The sequence below is a fragment of the Opisthocomus hoazin genome, chromosome 3 (assembly GCF_030867145.1).
Source record: "Opisthocomus hoazin isolate bOpiHoa1 chromosome 3, bOpiHoa1.hap1, whole genome shotgun sequence".
Classification (NCBI taxonomy): domain Eukaryota; kingdom Metazoa; phylum Chordata; class Aves; order Opisthocomiformes; family Opisthocomidae; genus Opisthocomus; species Opisthocomus hoazin.
In genome coordinates, this window is record NC_134416.1 from 18,850,690 (window position 1) to 18,872,261 (window position 21,572).

General features: G+C 36.4%; 1 protein-coding gene across 4 annotated transcripts in view; it reads left to right on the forward strand.

The window, feature by feature from the left end:
- Positions 1-21,572, forward strand: part of CSMD3 (CUB and Sushi multiple domains 3) — a 767,725-nt gene that overhangs the window by 47,944 nt on the left and 698,209 nt on the right. For all 4 annotated transcript variants that reach the window (XM_075415663.1, XM_075415665.1, XM_075415666.1 and 1 more), the window contains exon 2: positions 19,012-19,234. In XM_075415663.1, the coding sequence (XP_075271778.1) occupies positions 19,012-19,234 (223 nt within the window). The remainder of the gene's footprint in view (positions 1-19,011; positions 19,235-21,572) is intronic.

Consider the following 21,572-nt stretch of genomic DNA (forward strand, 5'->3'; position numbering starts at 1 on the left):
GATAACTGGATACTTGCAGAGGAGTTTGTCTAAGACACACACATTTTATTTCAATGGTAAAATTGTCTCTGCCATTTCACTTGCAGGCTTTGTATTTGTTATTTTTGTATTGATTTACCACAGTATAAAATCAAATACTAATTTTGAATGTTGAAGTCTGATCTTTGCTTAAGAAGAATGACATATAATTCAGGAGGTGGCCAGTTTGTTATGATCCCTGTAAAACAAAGGCTGACCTAACTGGAAGTGGTATCTTAGGGATGCAAATCACTGGTTTAGAACTGCTGCTGAGCAGACACAATTAGGATCCTCATATCCCAAGATGAGAAAATTCATTTCCATGCCTGTAAGCAAAAATAGTGCCAAGTCCTAGAAGTACCCCAAGGTGAAAAGTCTCCAAGGCATGCTTACACAGACAAACAAAGCCCGGGATGCATTACATTAACTGCGTGAAAGTAGTCTGTTAAATAGATGAAGTGTAATACATTAGTAACATTCTTGCCCACATAATGTTGCTGTATATTGTTAAAGTACTATATTAAATATCATACATAAAAAGCTAATTAAAAGAGGGGCATTCTGCCAAACACATTAGCATAGCCATTCAGAAATTATTTTGGTGTATATACTGTGATTTCAGAACCTGCTTCCCTTTTGGAAAGGAACACAAATTTGCAACCTCCAGATTTCACAAAATCCATTGAATACACTAAAATAACATTGTGAAATAATTTGACTTGTTTAAAAAATTTAAATTAAAGTTCATCTTCACCTGTGGCATTGAATATAAAACTAGCTATACTATTTTAAATACAAAAATATTTAGTAAAGCTGAAAAACTGATCTTTGTTGAAATATTTTTATTGCTTATTTTTACCCATTGCAGAAGATAGAAAAGAAGAATAAAATTCAGTTTGATAGCTAGGATTTTCCCATATGTGACTACAGATTGTCCCAAACAACCTGCTGTACATTAGCTTTACTAAAGTCTAATGTAAATAAAGATATTATGTCTGATAAATGAAAATTTATTATTCAATTCCTGCAGATGGAATACTGAGTCACAAAAATTTAATTAAGATCATAACATTGCATAAAAAGGGATGGAATAAAGAACTGAAAGTTAACCTTAAAGAATTTTCTGTGATTCTCATCTTACTAAATTCTTCCATTCATAAATATTTTCTCCTATGCTCTACCTCTCTAATCGTTGCTTCTAGTCATAGGACTTACTTTATTTTACCTTTCTTAACTTGTTTTCATATTTGTTGTTCTTTGTGTGCAATTCTGTTATTGCAGACAATTTTATAATTGCACACAGAGAGAAAATGTTATGCTTGGCATATAATAAGTATACCTATAGTATGTAGTGTGTGACTAACCACTCATTTCCTACCATTTAATGACTAGAATAATTGTGAAAATAATACAGTATTTTTATGCCAGCCTTCATGAATATTTTAGATAAAATGAATAAAATACACTTCCTGTTTTCCTTTTGACTTTTTGTTCTTAATTTAAAGCTCAAACATACATAAGAAATATTAACTGTTCTTAAAAAGCCTTGAAATCTTTACATTCTGTCCACATAAATCAAATCTGCAATGATTTCAGTGGGACATCAGTATGATTAGGAACAGAAGAATCTGAGGTCCTTACTGAAACCCCTTTTCATACCATCCTCATTTATTATGTTTTCATACTTACTGTATATAAAGAAATAAGGATGACAGCTTAGTTTATATTATTTGAATATAAGTTAAAACACCTATATTATTAGAACAATTTCTAAACATCTGTATGCATTCCAGATCAATTTTTTCTTTTCAGTTTAAAAAACATACTAGAGAAGATAATATGTAGCACGGAAAAGCTGCACACAATTTTCATATACTGTTTTTCAATAAACTTTGGAATTAAATTCATGATGCTTTGTCTGCAAAGTAAAATCAAAAGAAAAACACTAATTTGTTTTCTATTATGAACCACTGAAATTCAAACTCATTATAAGATTCTAGTCGAAATTACACAGGTGTCTTACTCATAATCGTTCTTTTAAATTAAGGCAAGAGTGCTGCATAGATAGATAATGATACTTGCAGTTGTGCAGCAGCAGCATCCTTCTTTGATACTTAACTGCTTCTTGTCTCTGAAGTGCTCTTTCGCTCTTGTCCCTTGCTACATGGCATGAGAGTTTTTCCTCTGTGCTTGCCTAGACCTCAAAAGTAGGATCTAGATGTGGAAACTTATGTCTGGACATATTCTGACCTTTGATGTTACGATGCAGATTATTGCTTGGATGACCAATGCAGCTCCTTATTGCTACCAAAATAATTTCTTCCAGAACCGGGTACGAGGTGATTCAATAAAGTTTATTCTTCTTAGAAGATATAAGAAGAGAAAGAATGAGATGAGGCCTCTCATTGGTAGAAGGATCCAAGGAACAGATCTGTTCTCAAATACTGTGCATTACACAGTGACCATTGTTGTAGTTTTAAAGCCAGAAGAATTTATGAAGTCCTGATTAGGAAAGATACTGTGATAGGAGCAGGACAGGATGGAATGGGCACTAAAAATAGTTCTGGAATTTTTGACCCTGCCAACTTTTTCACATGACTGAATAACATTTGCGGCATTCTATATTTCTGTAAGCCAGAAGTCCATAACTTTTAACTTTTAACCTGAGTCTAGTTGGAGGCTGGTGACAAGTGGTGTCCCTCAGGGGTCAGTACTGGGCCCAGTCTTGTTTAACTTCTTCATCAACGACCTGGATGAAGAGTTAGAATGTACCCTCAGCAAGTTTGCTGACGACACCAAACTGGGAGGTGTGGTAGACACACCGGAAGGCTGTGCTGCCATTCAGCGTGACCTGGATAGGCTGGAAAGCTGGGCAGAGAGGAACCTGATGAGGTTCAACAAGGGCAAATGCAGGGTCCTGCACCTGGGGAGGAACAACCTCATGCACCAGTACAGGCTTGGTTTGGACCAGCTGGAGAGCAACTCTGTGGAGAGGGACCTGGGTGTCCTGGTGTACGACAGGTTAACCATGAGCCAGCAGTGTGCCCTGGCTGCCAAGAAAACCAATGGAATCCTGGGATGCATTAGGAGGAGTGTGGCCAGCAGGTGGAGGGAGGTTCTCCTTCCCCTCTACACTGCCCTGGTGAGGCCTCATCTGGAGTACTGTGTCCAGTTCTGGGCTCCCCACTTCAAGAAAAATGAAGAGCTACTGGAGAGAGTCCAGTGGAGGGCTACAAGGATGGTGAGGGGACTGGAGCATGTCCCCTACGAGGAGAGGTTGAGGGAACTGGGCTTGTTCAGCCTGAAGAAGAGAAGGCTGCGAGGGGACCTTATAAATGCCTACAAACATCTGAAGGGTGGGTGTCAGGAGGATGGGGCCAAACTCTTTTCAGTGGTGCCCAGTGACAGGACAAGGGGCAATGGGCACTAAGTGAAGCACAGGAAGTTCCGTCTGAACATGAGGAAGAACTTCTTCCCTCTGAGGGTGACGGAGCACTGGAACAGGCTGCCCAGGGAGGTTGTGGAGTCTCCTTCTCTGGAGATATTCAAGACCCTCCTGGACAAGTTCCTGTGCAGCCTGCTGTAGGTGACCGTGCTTCGGCAGGGGGGTTGGACTAGATGACCCACAGAGGTCCCTTCCAACCCCTACTGTTCTGTGATTCTGTGAACTTCTGCAACACTTGCATGTTAGACAATTATGAATGGCTAATACAAATTTTTTGCCTACTATGTGATCATGTGGACGATAGACGTCATTGATGTAATCTCAGAGAGTGTGCCTGTGAGCTGTGAAATACATTACTAATGCTGCTGCTCAGTTTGTGCTGGCTGAGGGAAATGTGAGAACACTTCACTGAGAAATCATATGGTACTGCATTTTTGCAACACATCTGAAAGCCAGCAGATGGAGTGTTTCTTTTACTCTGATGAGTACAGTTATTTCAAATTTCATCAGAAGAGCTGATAACTAACCCTTACATCACAGCAGTTGCACTTTGCCTTTTAAGCAACCAAATGCTTAACAGCTTTGAAATGCAAAGCAGCTGTGATGAAAACCATCTTACATTTACAAATATTATTTCTATATTATTAGCTGTGAATGAAGTTCTGTATGAAGTACACTTTCTCAACACTCACAAGATTTAAGCTAGTTTATGTAAATGTGGTGCAGACAATCTTTTCCCTTGCAAAAACTTTTGTTTTCTGTTCTACTGTACCCTTTCTGGAATGGACTATCTTGTCTGTTTGTCATCTGAGTTTTTTCAATTTATGTCATATTCAGTATGCTCTATTCATAGCGTTTTGTACTATTGATTATTTAGCATAAAATCATGCAAAAGAAATTATGATTTATTTAATTTCTAGAGACTGAAATGTTTTTTAAATCTAGCACATAATAAAATACAGAAATACAGTAAAAGAGTACAGTGGTCAAAGTTTAATTTTTGTCCTTCTGTTTGTCCCACCTGCAATTTAAAAAGTAATTTGCACAAATGGGGACAAAGCTTTGCTTTAGTAAGTGGTTGAGATTTGGTTAATATTCCAGATACTCAGTGTTCTGTGCATTGTGCCTCATACAAAATTACACTTCCCATGTGGGATATTTGTATCTCTAACTTGCAGGTCATAAAATCATATAAAAATAAAGTTCTGATGCTACTCTATCTTGACATATGCCTGAAATTTTATGAAGAAAAACAAATAATAAATATTTGGGGAAAAAGGACTTCAGAAATGCAAAGGCTACCGTCTACCTTAAAATTGAAAGCAAGCTTGAAAACCTATCCTAAAGGTGTGGTTTTCTTGTTATGGTTTGAGGGCGTGGGGTTGTTTGTGGTTTTTGATTTTGGAGGAAAATGTAGGTTCTTCCAAATTAGAAACATAGGGCCTTTTTTCTTTAAGCTACTAGGCTTGTTTAGACTTTTGGACTTACCAGAAAAAATGCAAGTGCTTGGCGACATTAGCCCCTCACTGCCCTCCCCCCCAAAAACACCTTCCAAACAAAGACTGGATCTTTTTAGAGGATTCAGTCCATAAAGGGAAAAAGTCTTTTCCAATCATAAAGTTTATAACTATGTTAATGTAATTAATAATAATGTTAATGTATCATTTTCCTTATCTGACTAACAGTAATTTCATCTGGAGGAATACTTCCATGAATAAATATTGCATGCAAGGCCAAGCAGATTATTTTTTTTTTTTAATATAATATCTAACATGTCGGATATTTTTATTTCTCTAGTAAATAATTTTCTACTGTCATTTTTTGTGTAATTTACCATATTTAATGCATTTTCAATTTCAATTCATAAAAATAATACTCTGCTGTATCATCCCACTAAGTATTTTGAATATTAACAGTGATGACAAAGAAATGTAAGCAACATGTCAAGCTTAATGCCATTGAGCTCTCTGAAATATTTTCACATTCAGTTTTGAATTAAAATGCTGCATCTCCTCTTGAGTAAAAATAAATCAAAACAATAATAGCATAAGAAAAAGTATGATGAATAGTAATGGTGCTGTCTATCTTTTTTGTGTAGGAAGATCTGAGCTGGATATCTTTATCATGGTTCATTGGTGGAAACATTTCTTGGAGAAAAAGCAAAACAAAAATATTCCTATTCTACAGGAGCTTCAAGTCAACTGTTTCTTTTTCTCTCAAACCAGAGAAGGAGTTGTAGAAAGATAATACTGACAGCAGATTCACAATCCAGTTCAAAGTTACTCATACTGAAAAGGTCAAATCTTACCAGTTTTTGAAAATAAATGTTTCTGAAAAAAGCATATTAGGCTTCACCAAGATTTTATACGAAAGAAAACATTTTATTTTCTCACATATGTTTATGAGAATCTGGATGCGGTCAGAAGTATGTGTTTTCCTATTATTTCAGCCAGTACCAGAAGTTCTTTCCCTTATTTTTTGTTTCCTTGCCTGAGAGGCCACCAGTGAGAACCTGTACTGTTTGGTTGGGAGACACTGTATGCATAGTAAGGAAAAGAGAAGGCACCTGTGTGTGTATACAGGAAAGTCATCTAGAAAAATACGGATCAGTGTATTTGATTAACAAAAAAGGACACAATATTTACTAAAAAAAACCTATATCTGAAAGAAATGAATGCTGCAGATTTTAAAATTACAGTGATGGCCATCAAAGTGAGTCTGTAGTCTGGTATAGTGATGTTATATCATTTTAATACAGAGAAGAAATACAGGACAAACGTATATAAACTGGTAGGTTATTCCATCATTTTTCTCTGAGTTGTTTAACAAGAAAATATATGGAGATTCAGAGACTGATGTAGCCACAATAGGTATGTTCCATTTATTATTTGGTCTGTATAATTTTATACTCATTATCATTGTGTAGTTGGGGAAGGAAAGAATAAAGCATGAAAAGGTTGTTTCTAGAGCACTTTGTAATGGAGCTAAATTCTGCCTGTTCAGCTGCATCTTCAGTTAGTAGTTAATCCAAAAGGTTTTTTCAGGATGCTCGAGGTTTAAGAAAGGATGACATTTCTGGAGAAAGGGCTTTGGTGTCTTTTTTATTCTTAGAAATTGTAGAACTAGAGATATTATACCAGGAGGGAAAATTCAGTGGCTGAAATTTGACAACCACATAATGTAGTTACAGGTATTAACATCTAGAACGTGACTGCTTGTATGCCTATGTAATGTATTTGTTGGGATTCTTTTCTTTCCATTGAAATAGCTTATCTTGCATTTTTAGTAAATTCATGTGCTAAGCATTTTCTTGTATGAACAACTTCTGCAGAACACACTGGTTAAATTGAGTGTGCTTTTGGAACTTTACAGTGTGTAATTCCTTTATTTTAATACTTAGGAATTATGCAAAACAATCATTCCAGAGCATATTATCTGAGCTATCTGACCTATCATTTAATCACTCCATCATTTTATGTATCCCACTCTTACTGATCTCTTTTAAATTGCCTCCTCAAGTTTCACATTGACTATGGACATTTTTTTTCTGGTTGTTCCTGTATTTTTTCTGTTTATGAATGCTGAACAATTATCAGCTGTCTTATACTACTGTAAATTGCTTGGCTTCATTGAATTTATTCCAATGCATGCCAGAGAAGGATGTGATTTAGTATTTCGGTGGAAGAATTTTCAGGTACATTGATTCAAAATAACAGTATTGCACAAATTTTGTAAGATTACCTACTTTTTATTTATTTATTTATTTATAATTTTAGATCATTGCTTCAGTATAGTTGAGATTTTATTCTGATAAACAGAAAGATGTCCTAGCTGCCTTCTTTTTTTTTTTTTCTTTTCTGTTAATTTTAAACCAGTTACTTTTCATTTAGAAGTGTATTAAATCAAATCAAGCCATGTTCCTTTTTACTCACTGTTGTTTTCTCAAATGTTTTTTATGGTACTCACGAACATCCTCCTGGCCTTTTCTATCTTTGAATTTCTCAAATGATCTCTTCACTGTAAAATTATGTTACATCTTCCTTTACCTTTTACCAAAATCATTACCCATGTTAAAAAAAAATAAAAGAGTTGCAGTACAGAGTGTTATTTCTCTCCGATCTTAATGCTCCACACAACTTACAGTCTAATGCAGGTAGATAAACTTTCTATTCTGTGTTCGTAGGGAGTTAGAACAATGAAAATCAATTTCTGCCTTGTTCATAGATGCTGCCATAATAAATATGATTAATCATGTACTTCTACTCACCTCCTTACTACTATCTGTACCAACAAGTTATCTTTCACCCTGATTTGCTGCTCAATTTACGGTCTTTAAAAGGCTTTCGTTAAGGACTTTGCCCAAAGCTTTTTAGGCGTTCAGATAAGTCATACCAACTGTTTCTCCTCTGTGACACTATTTTGAAGACCCTGTAGTCTCCAGACACAATTTTTCTTTGTTTTTCTTACAGTCCAGGTTGTGTTAACTTGCTCCACTGACTCTGTCTGGATTGTATTCCTCTGAATGCCATAACTTTCATGATTGTTGCAACAAGTTTTTCAAAAGAGGAAGTATGAATAACCCTTTAGTTGTCAGTTTTCCTTAGTAATCTTGCTGAAATGATAATGCTATCTATCTCATTTACTGCATCTTAACTGTAAATTTCATTTGAAAATTAAAATTAACCAAGAATTTTATACCAATGTGCCTGCAAAACAAGCAAACTGAATAATATATACTGTTATTATTTGCTTTCCATTTCTGAAAGTGGTGAGATGTGGTAAGGAGCACAGAAGTTTACGCAGTGAATGTGTTTTGAAAGGAGGTCTTTCAAATCTCATGTAAATGTCATAATTCCTGTAAAAGTCCTTGCATCCAAACCCTGTAAGAACTGCAACACATGACTCCGTCCTTGTCCTATCTCGTTATAAATTTATTTTAATTGCAATAATGTAACAAATATTTTAGAGTGCATTTTGTACACTAATAAAGAAGAAAAAAAATGCTAGTGGCAGAAAAGGAAAGGACATTTCATTCAGAAATGTTCTGCTGATTTTGCGGGTGGGACATTACTGTTCTCTGTCTTGGAGAATTATATCTTTTTTTAATGAGACATTTACATATATTTTAAGGGTGATGCACTTTATAGATACCATAGTGTAGAGTTGCAGTGGCTTTCCTTCTCCTGTTTTCATAAGTCTAGATCTACAGGTGGTATGGTTATTTTAGCTCAAAATCAATGTTGCTATGACAGTTTGTAATCATTTAGGTCTGATCCTCATGAATTAATACTATGATGAGTGAACTCCTTTCTCTAACTTTTTATATAAATGTTTTTCCATAACAAATCCCAAGAAATATTAAGTTAGAGAAAATTAAAGAGAAAAGTGGCCAGGAATGTCATAATTTTTGAACCCAGTAACAACTCAGTGTAAATTCGTAAGTGTTCTTTCATCTTTCCTGAGCTGATTAGCTGTAATAATCTTCCTGATTCTGGGTCACTCCCTGAAGTGTAAAATTCACAGGGATACAATTATATTTACCTGTTGTTGAGGCTTAAATTTTTTTGACGTCTAGGGACTGATGAGAAGTGTAACTGTGGCTAATATTTCTGCATTATTCCTTAGGCATTTTGCAAATTTTTTAACTCATCCAGATGGAATATTTCAGCATATTTCTTTATAATATCTCAACGTCATCTTCCCCTGTAGCAGGTAATGCAAGCCACAGAAACGTTACTAGCTGAAGCAGGCAACAATTTCCCACAACATGAAGTTTAAAAGACAGATCAAGAGATGTTTTCACCGATGATATGATTTAAAAGCAATTACTGTTGACAGTCAATTAATACTTTCTTTTAGCTTGTTCCTAAAAAATACTCATCTCCACTTTTCTCATCTTACATAGTAATATGAAGAAAGATTAGAGAAGCAGTGTTTAAACAAATAGTCAAAAAAATGCAGAAAAAAACTTGAAGCAGAAAAAAGTGTACTGTTTATTATGATGTAATAAAGAAGAGTAAGAAATGAGTAAGAAAAAAATGCATGCAGAAGCTAGAAGCAAATATTGAAAAAAAGAAAAAATGGGGTAACTGAATGAAGCAAATATTTAATGAAATAAATTAAAGTAACAGAAATAAAAACAGATAAGCTTTCCAAGATGCTAAATTTTGTCCATCATACAATGATACAGCTATAGTAATGTTTACAATTTTCACCTTATATGGGAATTTCATTTTTTGGTGTCCTAAGTAAAATTAATTATCAAAGATAAGGATATAGAGAAGCTTTCAGTAGGTATTTTAGTTTTTTTTTTTCTTGCATTGCTACATAGTATGTTAAGATAAAGAGAGTATTTGTGCAAAAATACTTGTGATAGGAATGCATTTTAATGATGGCATAGTTTGTGTTATTTCAAAAACTGAGAATTATTTAGTTTTAAGTGCAATGATTAATGCTCAGAAGAAAATCTGTTAAGCAGGCTGGAGTTACCTGATATTTTTTCCAAAGTATGGGTTTAATATAATGTTTGGGCCTGCAATGTTTATGGGTTTTAAATTAAAATATAATCTATATCTTATATCTTTAAAAAACAAAAGCTTTAATTATTTGTGAACTGCAAAAAACAAGTTGTTTTGATTTACTTCCTACAGTAAAAAAATCAATTCATGATTTCATAGAGACATAAACCAATCTTTAAATAGATTATTTTAATTATTCTTGCTATTTATTACTCTACATGGGGTCATTAACCCTATGAACATTCAGGATTATAGATTTACCTAAGTAAAACATTAATTAAATCTACACAAAAAGCAGGACAGAATCTCTCATGTTGAGAATGTAGTTACTTGTTTTGCTGAACAGGACCATCTAGGAAGACGTTACCTCAACTAGAGATCGGTCTTCTTTGAGAAAATGTTGTAAAGATAAAATACATTTTTTTACGAAGTATTGATAAGGTAATAATGTATAAAGAAAGGATGAAAGTTACATCTTCTGATTTTCTCTATTCTGAATATAATTCTTGAAATAAATTTAGATGTTATTAAATTATACATTCCTTTTGATGGATAGGGTTGGGGTTTTAAAATTTTTTTCACAGTTTCTGCTGGACTATCACAAGGGGTTTTTTGTGAGCAGGTGAACAATTTTAGTGAAGTAGCTTTGTGAACAGAATTCTAAAATGAACAAAAGGAAATTAAATAATGTAATAATACTTTCTAAATGAAATCTAGAAATATATTACTTACTCATGTAAATGAACAGTCTGATTCTTCTCGGGAGCTGCCTTATTCTCAGCATTTCTGAATATTAGGACACATCCTTGATATCTAATCTATTTCAAAGTATAGATAATGGATAGATTTTAATACATTGTGCAGTGTCACTTAAAAAAAAAAACCACAATTAAAATTAGTTCTTCTTTGCTCTTCAAGTTCTTATAAGCATTTTTTAGACAAGTACAAATACAATGTACTCTAGCATGATTCTTTTTCACAGGTACCATCTGGGAGTGGTCCCCATGATTAGTTTTGGTTTTGAAGTACTCAGAAGTCCTCTTTGAATTTTCTTCTTGCACATATGCCAAATTTTCAAAGAGCTTTTATAAACTTTTAAGCTCTGAAAGCAATCGCAGAATCTGGGCATACAGATACTCAGCTCCTTTAAATGGAGAACTGCTGTCTTCAGGCTTTCCGGTGAGCTCTAAGAGTTACTCGCTTAATCAACCCAAATCATTATAACAACCTTCTATATTCAAGGAGGCTTTCCAATATTAACAATTATGCTGTCTTAGTAGCACACAATTATAGCCTAGCAATCTGGATTTTTGAATGCATTGAGCAGCAGTTATATTCCCTCCTCCCCACATAAATCATATTCAGTTTGCAGCAGTTATTCAACAAAGTTAACATTTCCTTTACATCCAAGAAGTAAGTGCTATTTCTAAAAAGTTGTTAGGTTCACTGTGTGTTGATTTCAGCTTATTACACTGCATTAATAACTTATTGATATCCCTAAAATTACAACAATGTAATTAAGAAAGACAGAAAAATCTAATTACTTTTTGTTTGAAAATTCTGTAATTTCCACGCAGACTGAATCTATTATTCTTACTGGGTGTGGATTCCATTTTCGTTTCACTGCACTGATAGCATAATTACATAGTCCTAATTATAGAGGTAGTAAATAAGAGAGAAAAGAATATACCACTCATCACTCCTGTAGAAACTTCTATTGGCACACTAAGTACCAATTAAAATTCATTATTGCATCACATTTTGCACAGATACAGAAGTTTTGTAACAAAAAGAAGAGGAGATATTTTGTGTTGGAAGGAGGAAGACAGAGGGTTACTGTTAAGATTTTTTTCAGTGAGTACTATTCTTGCTCTCTAGCCCTTGTTTGAATGCCTATGCTTGTTCGCTTAAAGCTGTTGCTGTTACTCACTGGTGTAATGTGATCTGGTGCATGCTAAAAAGAAACCAAGTGCAGAGCATACATTTGCACCAGCTGCAGAGCTGATAGAATTTTCATTGTGTTTCTCTTGAAGAACTGGTTAAACAGCATTGCTATTACACACTGTTATCTCGCTCACTGCTGTGTCTCATTCAACTTCATTCTGTGCACAAAAAGGTCTAATTTTAGGACTTGAAACTCTGTTGTGGGATTCCCTGCATTTCCTTGTCCTGCCAAGGAAGACAGCAGTTGAGCAGCCTACTTACCTTCCCCACATCTTGGTTCTGGGAGGAACCAGTTGCAGGGAGAAGAAGATGAAAAAACCAGCTTGATGCTCCTGCCATTACAAACAAGATGTGATGGCTTCAGATAGTACTGATGGAAAATGGTGAGAGATTTCTCATTGCGATGCTGGCAATCTTGCATTCCTCTGTGCATACTACAGTGATGGCAGCGATGATGGGCAGTCTGTGTTGTAATATGCAAGTAGAATCATAGAATGGTTTGGGCTGGAAGTGACTTTGCAGATCATCTAATTTCAACCCCGTTGCTATGGGCAGGGACACCTTTCACTAGACCAGGTTGCTTAAAGCCCCATGCAACCTGGCCTTGAACACTTCCAGGAAGGGAGCATTCCCAGCTCCTCTGGACAACCTGTTCAAGTGCCTTACAACCCTCACAGCAAAGAATTTCTTCCTTATATCTAATCTAAATCTATCCTCCTTCATTTTGAAGCCATTACCGCTTGTCCTGTCACTACAGGCCCTTGTAAAAAGTCCCCCTCCGGCTTTCTTGTAGGCCTCCTTCAGGTACTGGAAGGCTGCTCCAAGGCCTCCCTGCAGCCTTCTCTTCTCCACACAGAACAACCCCCACCCTCTCAGCCTGTCCTCATAGGAGAAGTGTTCCATGCCCCTGATCATTTTTGTGGCCTCCTCTGGATCCTCTCCAACAGGTCCATGTCTTTCCTGTGCTGAGGCTCCAGAGCTGGATGCAGGACTCCAGGTGGGGTCTCACCAGAGCAGAAGGCTATTTCCTGTCATAGAGTTATGTACAAACCTAAGTAACTAAGTGCATAAGGATAAGGGGAATTTTCTTGTGAAAGTGATAATCTTTTTCTGTTCAATGACTTACAGAGTGGTAGATTTATGCTACATCCTTTTCCAAAGTTCCTCAAAGACTGGTGACACTACTGAAGTTAAAGCCTTTCTGGTTTTAGTTATAGGAAATTACTTCTTAGCAGTTTTCTGTGGTAGAACAAGAAATACACACAGTAACAATAAATACTTATTTCAATATTTGTAAAAAAAAATATTATAGTTGAATTTGTTAAGTGAGATCTAGTTGTTTATTTTGCCACCTTACTGTTTTGCTTTCAACTGCCGCCGGCAACAAAAGCGCCACGCGGCCGCCCCTCCACCCGCCGGGGTGAGGAGGAGAATGAAAAGAAAGAGGCAGAAACTGGTGGGTCGGGATAAGGGCAGTTTAACAGAACAGCAAACAAAGGGAACAGTAACAACAACGATACAGATAAGGAGAAAATACGACACAAACTCGCACAACAGACCCTCTCTGCCGGACAGGACTGGCGCTGCAGGCGAGTGAGTTCCCACCACGCCGCCCCCCCCCCCCCCCCCCCCACCGGAACCCAGCATGACGGCACATGGTATGGAATACCCGGCTCTGTTTGGCCAGGTTGGGGTTGGGCAGCCCACCCGGCTGTGCCCCTTCCTGGATGCCGGTGAAAATTAACCCTGTCCTGGCCAAACCCAGGACACTTACCATTTTAAACCTTTTGCTCCTCAGGATGGATTCCATGTGAACATGAGCAGTCCTGCTGTTTTTTGGACCTGATGTTTCTTAAAAGAAGAAACATGCTCAGTGTTGACATGAGAGGGCAGAATCTTTTGTCCGTCTTCCAGTTTTCACAGCTGAGACAAGTGCAAGACAACTCTAAAATATTTCTGAACCTCTTTCAGAAAAGGTGGCTGAAACAGAGATAAGAAATTACTCTTTGGAAGAAAAACAGTACTTCCAAAAAGTTCTTCAAATGCAGTGATAATTATTTTACTGTGATAACTTCTTTTTGGCTGGTATTCTGTAGCAGTTCCACTGAGCTTGTTACAGGGTTTGCAGTCAGCCCTATGAAAAGATTGGAAAAGTCATTATGGCATTTTGTTGCAGCTTATGCAACGGCAAGATAATCTATCTTACCCAATTATTTGCAAAGAAGAGTAGCTATCTTTTCTCATAACCTTAATATGATGCAAATCATAGTCTTAAGCTTCTTTGGAATGCTTTATAATGTCTACATATTGGTACAATTTCCAGTAAGCTGTGCAGAGAATAAGCATTCAAATATCTTCTTTGTGAAAGCAAATGTTTTTAAGAACAAACTAAAATGAAATGGCAGCTTAAATAAGAAATCCTGCATTTCTTCCAACTCCTGAGATATGATTTTTGTAGAGGCATTACAACGGGGTTCTTACATTGTGCACTTCACACATACAGGATTTTTGTGTTTTTTACAAGGCTTTATTTAGTATGTCTGGTATTTCTCTAGACTAGAAAAAACTGTATAAAATTAAGAATGTAAGCATTATATGTAAAATAAAAATGATTTACAAAAATAGAAATTAAAAAATAAGTCCACAGAGATAGACATCACCACAACAGATAAAGTTATTACTATTTTGGGAACTTAAAATGAAGAAAATCACTTATTTATTCTATGGCTTTTGTCCGTTTTTAAAAGGTCAGGCAAAATATTACATGTAGACTTTGCCCAGCTGGTAAAAAGCTCATTGTAAAAGCTGTTACTGGAAATGAGATGGAAGTGAGAAGGATTCTTTGAAGTAGAGAGTGTTGGGTTAAACAGGAATAGACATCTATATGAATACAGGATAGACATTTCTGAAACAGCAGCAGCTCTAATGCTTTGTAACTGGTATGGATCTCTACCACCCTGCGAACTGCTACACAGATGCAGTGTACTTCTGTTCTGGTGTACTATGGTGCGGGGCTGTTGCTGGTATGTGCACCTTCCATGTCTAACACAGGAGGAAAATGAGACTCAGAAAGAACCAGGGCATTATAATGTTCTGGTGGGAATGGACACCAGTGACTGTCCTTAGTTTAAAAGTCATCAGTCATGCCTGTTATGAAAGCACAGTAGAGAAAGATAGAAGTATGCAAGCCACTGGACATTTGAGGGAGGCAGAGAAAAAGGTGGAGAGTAGGAAGGAACTAAATCTAGTACATTGAAGGAGGCAATTATCTTGCATGTTTGTACTGATGCGAAATAAATCAATAAAACTTTGTGCTGGAAGTTGAGGTTAGAGACAGAAGGCTTGTTTTATGCACAAAAGAGTCTTATTAGGAAATGGAAAAGCATAAATGCAAGAGAACTAAGACTTCATGAGAACAGATAAAAAGTAAAATTTCAAACATAGTCCAAAGTAAAATACAGTCATTACACCTGATGAGAGCTTCCTCTTCTCCATTTTGTAAATGGGCTCAAAGATATTGGTGTAAGGTATGTCAGAACAATTAAATGATAGAGAAGATGAGGTGGTTCAGAAAGAAAGAGTGTGTACATATTTTCCGAAACTAGGAAGGATTGATAGGAGGGAGAAAATGTTTCACGAAATAGGGAAAGGTTCACATCACTGTGATATCTGTCACTATAGCATTGTAATAGATTCCCTGAAGTTCTAAGAAACGGATGTGAGAGTATAACATAGAACTACAAAAGCAAGAGGTTTCACAAACAAGACTACAGGGAAGAACAAGGAAATAAAAAGGATGAACACACAGGCACCGTAAAACCTAAGGTGATGATAATGCAAGTTAACAGAAAGAGAATCCAGCACAACAGAAGAGAATTAGGAGAACAAACCTTCCTGATTAATGGTCATCATGAAAATTAGCTGCTCCTTGCTGCCAAAGACAGTCAGGTGATCAAAGATCATGAACAGAAAAAGGTGTTGCAGAAACATGCAAAGCAGGAGAGACAAGTGAGTAAAGTTCATGGATTCTGAATGGAAGAGGACCACCATTTAGGGGGAAAAGGATAACTTTGCAAATAAATAGATTGTACAAAAAAAGGGAGATGAACATGGATGGATGATGTGGCTAAGGAGTACTTAATTATATGACTGACTGTGCTTTAAGATGGGTGCAAGTGAAAGAGATGAAAGAAGTTCGGGATACCAGAAAAGATACAGAAGAAAAAAAACAGCATGTGAACAAATCATCTTCCATTTTCTCAGTTTGCTTTCAGAGTAAATGATAGCTAGTATTAAATACCTCTTTGAAAGGAAATACACAAGCAACTTAGAAATGTGTGAGTGTTAATCAACACTGGCACAGTGTAATTATCTTATGATGATGATTGCTATTAAAGATTATGTTAAACAAAGGAGATTAAATAAAAGCTGTGGAGTACATGGAAGGTGAGAAGTGTGGGATTATGTTATTAAACAGTAGAATGGTCAGGAGGAAAAGAAAAAACAAAAGAAAATCTTGTGTACAGAGTGAGTAAAGGTGTGGGACATCCAAGGGCAAAGGGTATGGATATGGCATAAGTATTACCTCCTTTGTTAGAAGGTAATGAAAGTTGAGTAAACAGGTTAAATACGAACTGATGTTAATGATGCTTACTCTCATCCCACAATGAATCAAAGAATGACTGAAACCAGGAAAAACAACTGTGTTTTATGATTTCACAAAATATTTATCCATGTAAAATTGATGAGAATTATACATCTGAATTTTAAAATCTGGTAGAAAACAATATGATGGAAACTTTGACTCATACTAGCTATTAAGAGAATATCATCAGTAGTGTTCTTCATCTTCATGCTACTTTAACAAGTATTTTTCTTTTCTTGTCTAACTTCAAGCTTTTCAAAATTCTTTGTTTCCTGCTTTGAATCAAAAAATCTCTTTAATGAAAAATAGTTTGCAGGTAAATTCTGATTTGAATGCTATTTGTGAAATCTAGATCAAACAGATCACAATGTATGTTACCAGTTATTTCAGATTCATTTTTGCCTTGTGAAATTAGATGTCATATCTTCAAAATTTGATCAGACTAGTTAGTTAATGCAGGTTGTCTATTTTGAATGTAACTAAGTTGATGTGCCACGGTGAAGAGCATTAGAAGGATTAACATTTAAAAGCAGAGATTAAAGTGCATGTTAAATACACCTTAAATACATACATGTGTGTATAATTAAAGAGACAGCATCTGATTTGTTTGTTTGTAGTTTGTTATGAAATTTATATCATGTTTCTCTGAACGAGCATGCTGAGAAGCTGAGCACTTTGTGCTTTCTTTCAGTTGTCAAAACCCCCCACTAGCAGAGGGGTCCTGCTCTGAGCAGGCTTTGTTATAGTTTCATGTTTCTTACAATCCCCTCTATCACTTGGGAAAGAGAAGCTTTGGGGGTGAAAAGGCGGAGCAGGAAAACTGAGCTAATATTTAAGGGATAAGAGAGCAGAATGCCTGGAGAAGGGATATGTAGACCTGAAGTCAGATTGCAAAACTGTTGGAAAGAAAAAAGCATCTTAAGGACCTAGTGGAGTAAGGAACTGCTGTAACTGAGCATTAGGACTGAGAGCAAGAGTATAGAAAAGGACTTGCCCTGCCAGGACACAGAGACTCGGGGGAAATATTTTTATATTTATTCTTGTTTTATATTTTTTTATTAAAAAATGGATTTTCTGTATAAAAAGAAAATTGTTTATAGTCTAAGAAAATTTGTCTTTTGAATATAGGGGCCATTTCTGACATTTGGAGATACTTATGTTAAAAAGGATCTGTTGGCAGATCCACCTTTCATCTTTGACCCACTGTACTGCTGTTGGCTGGGATAGAGTTAATTTTCTTCATAGTAGATTCTAGGGTGTTATGTTTTGGATTTGTGACAAAAACAGTATTGATAACACAAGGATGTTTTAGTTATTGCTAAACAGTGCTTACACAGCATCATGGTCTTCTCTGTTTCTCATGCGGCCCCTCCCAGGAAATAGGCTGGGGATAGGCAATAAGTTGGGAGAGGACACAGCTGGGACAGCTTGCCTGAGCTGACCGAAGGGATATTCCATAGTATATGACATCATGCTCAGCAATAAAATTTGGGGAAAAGAAGGTGGAAGGGGGTGCATTTAGGGTTGTGGTGTTTGACTTCCCATGTAACCATTAGGTGTGATGGAGTCCTGCTTTCCTGGAAATGGCTAAACACCTGCCTGTCAAAGTAGTCAAAGAATTCCTTATTCTTCTTCACTTGTATGTACAGCTTTTGCTCTGCCTATTAAACTGTCTTTATCACTACCCATGAATTTTCTCACTTTTATCCTTCACTTTCTCACCCCCACCCCACCAGGGGAGAGTGAGCAAGCAGCTGTGTGGGGCTGAGCTGCCTACTGAGGTTAAAACATAACACTCAAATGGGGTCAGTCAAAACACATAAGCTGTGAATCTTAATATTTTATTTAGGTATAGGTTACAAATACACATTGCAGTTATTTACGTGAGATAGTATAATGATGCAACAGATGGCTGTTTCACCTTGAGTCTTTAAGTATACTGTATACAGCTTTCAGAAAATAGAATTATTCATTGGGAAAACTTGTTCCTAATAAATAAGCTTTCAGCCTCTTCCGGTCCCAAAATCTGTGGAGGAGCAATAAGTTAATAGATCTAATCTGTATCAGACGTGTACCAAAAGAAAAAGACTAATTTACTTTCCTCTGACTGCTTCTCCTCCTTTTTTACAAAAAAGGGAATTGATGCAAATAGGTTGCCTCATGGACAAGAAAATTTACTCATAGATGTTGTTTGTATACATTTATTTGCAAAGATGCTACCATATGTCTTTAAATGAACAGCATGGAAAACACATTTGTTAAGTGGGTGGGTTTGTTTTGCATTAAGTGTCCAGGATTTGTATTAAAATATGGGCTTTACCTTCCTAAATGCAGTACTTGCTGAGAAAAATTTTTTAGAAATTATTAATTTCAATGATACATTTTACTGAAGGTTGATGTAAAAATGGATTACTAACTTTTGTTTCCTTGGTTTTTTTTAGGATTTATTTATACCTGTGGTGGAACTTTGAAAGGACTTAATGGCACTATAGAAAGCCCTGGCTTCCCATATGGATATCCAAACGGTGCAAACTGTACATGGGTTATAATAGCAGAAGAAAGAAACAGAATACAGATCGTCTTTCAGTCTTTTGCTCTAGAAGAAGAATATGATTATTTGTCATTATATGATGGGCATCCTCATCCTGCAAACTTTAGGACAAGGTAAAGAATAAACATTAGTAACAAGTAAATTGTATTCATATCTTAATAATACCTGAGAAAGTAGTTAAAGCTAGTATTTTTAATTTATGGATTCTTCCTTATATAGACTTTAAGGTGCACTTTCCTTAATTAAACATAAATGTCTTAAAGTCTATATCATGTGCTTTAGTTCTAAAGTAAGAGCAAAAATTAATGTAGCCCTCATAAAATTTGTCTCAACAAAATTTAATTAAGAAGGATAAGAGCATGGATAAATGAATGTACAGTGAATATGAGATCGTGGAGGTCTCAGTTTACGTGATCTAGTAGTGGTGGAACTTTTATAATTTTGCAACAGAAGGCTTTTGAGAGGGATCAGAAAAAGATAACGTATTTAAAATAGAAAGAATAGGTAACTTTTTTGCAGTTGTGTATGAGCATCTTCTAACACAAAAGCATTACAAAAAAACAGTGCGAAAAATCAAAAGTATGATGGGTCACAGAACATTTTTTATCAGTGTCTACTTCAAAGTCAGGGCCAAGATGTCAAGTTTTGGAAGGCTGTAGCTTGAGGGATCCATAATAATTCTGCAATAACTACTGATATAGCATCCATACATTTGCTAGTTATCTTTATTATCATCTGTCTTGACTTCTGTAAGTCAAGTTGCCATCTACCTAGACTTCTGTAAGTCCTTTGACGTGGTCCCACACAACGTCCTTGTTGCTAAATAGAAGAGGTATGGATTTGATTGGTGGACTACTTGATGGATAAGGAATTGGCTGGATGGCCACATCAGAAGGGTTGCAGCCAATGGCTTAATGTCCAAATGGAGACCAGTAACAAGTGGTGTGTCTCAGGGGTCAGTATGGGGACCGGCTCTGTTTCACGACTTTGTTGGTGACAAGGACAGTGGGATTGAGTGAACCTTCAGCCAGTTTGAGGATGACACCAAGCTGAGTGGTGCAGATGATTCGCTTCAGAGAAGGAATGTCATCTAGAAGGACATTGACAGGCTTGAGTAGTTGTGCCTGTGAGAATCTCAAGGAGTTCAGTGAGGTCAAGTGCAATATCCTGCACCGATGTGGAGGCAATCCTTAGTATCAATACAGACTGGGGGATGAATGGATTGAGAGCAGTCTTTCGAGAAGGACTTGGGGATATAGGTTGATGGAAAGTTGGACAAGAGCCAGCAATACGCACTTGCAGCCCAGAAAGCCAACTGTATCCCGGGCTGCAATTAAACAAGTGTGGTCAGTAGGTTAAGGGAGATAATGCTTCCCCTCTACTCTGCTCTAGTGAGATTCCACCTGGAGTACTGCATCCAGTTCTGGAACACCCAGCACAGGAAAGACATGGACCTGTTGGATTGGGTCCAGAGGGCCACAAAAATGATAAGAAGGATGGAACACCTGTCCTGTGAGGAGAGGCTGGGAGAGTTGGGTTTGTTCAGCCAAGAAGTATCCAGGGAGACTGGATGGTGGCCTTGCAATGCTTAAAGGGGGCTTATAAGAAAGATGGAGAGAGCTTTTTACCAAGGCCTGTAGAGACAGGACAAAGGGCAATGGTTTTAAACTGAGAGAGAGTAGATTTAGATTAGACATAAGAAAGAAATTCTTTACAGTGAGGGTCGTGAGATACTGGAACAGGTTGCCTAGAGGAGCTATGGATGCCCTATACTTGGAAGTGTTCAGGTTTGAGTGGAATGGGGCTCTGAGTAACCTGATCTAGTGAAAGATGCCCTTGCCCATGACAAGGGGATTGGACTAGGTGATGTCCCTATGTCTTCAATGTCCCTTCCAACCCAAACCATTTTATGATTATACCATTCTGTGGCACAGTGATAATAAATGCAATATGTATTCCTAGTCAGGGAACATCCAGTTTCATTTTACTTTGCATAGTGCTGCTCCAGTAAAGGGATGTGTTTTCATAATATTATATGCAAGTGTTGATTCACTGGTAATAATTTTTTTGTTTTTTAAACTATCATGAAACAATCTAGCATCTGTCCACTACAAAGAAAATATAACATAGTACTGCAAGGAAATCAGAACAGTAAAATTCTTCATCTCGAATCTGTGCAGGATGTGAATTCTGTTTGTCAAATGGGTAATAGTCAACAGATATGGAGAAATATATCTCTAATGAAATTATTTTTTCTTTGTACTTCTGTGTTTCCATTTGTATTTCCTGTTTCATGAGTGCTTGGATGCAATTCATATACCAGCTGCAGGAAAGAAGGAGCCCATAACTAAAAGATTTGATCATTGTTTTTCACAAGAAAAACAAAGAAAATGTAATTTTCGTACTTTCTTCCCACTTCTCAAAAGATGAAATTTACACAGGTTCACATGT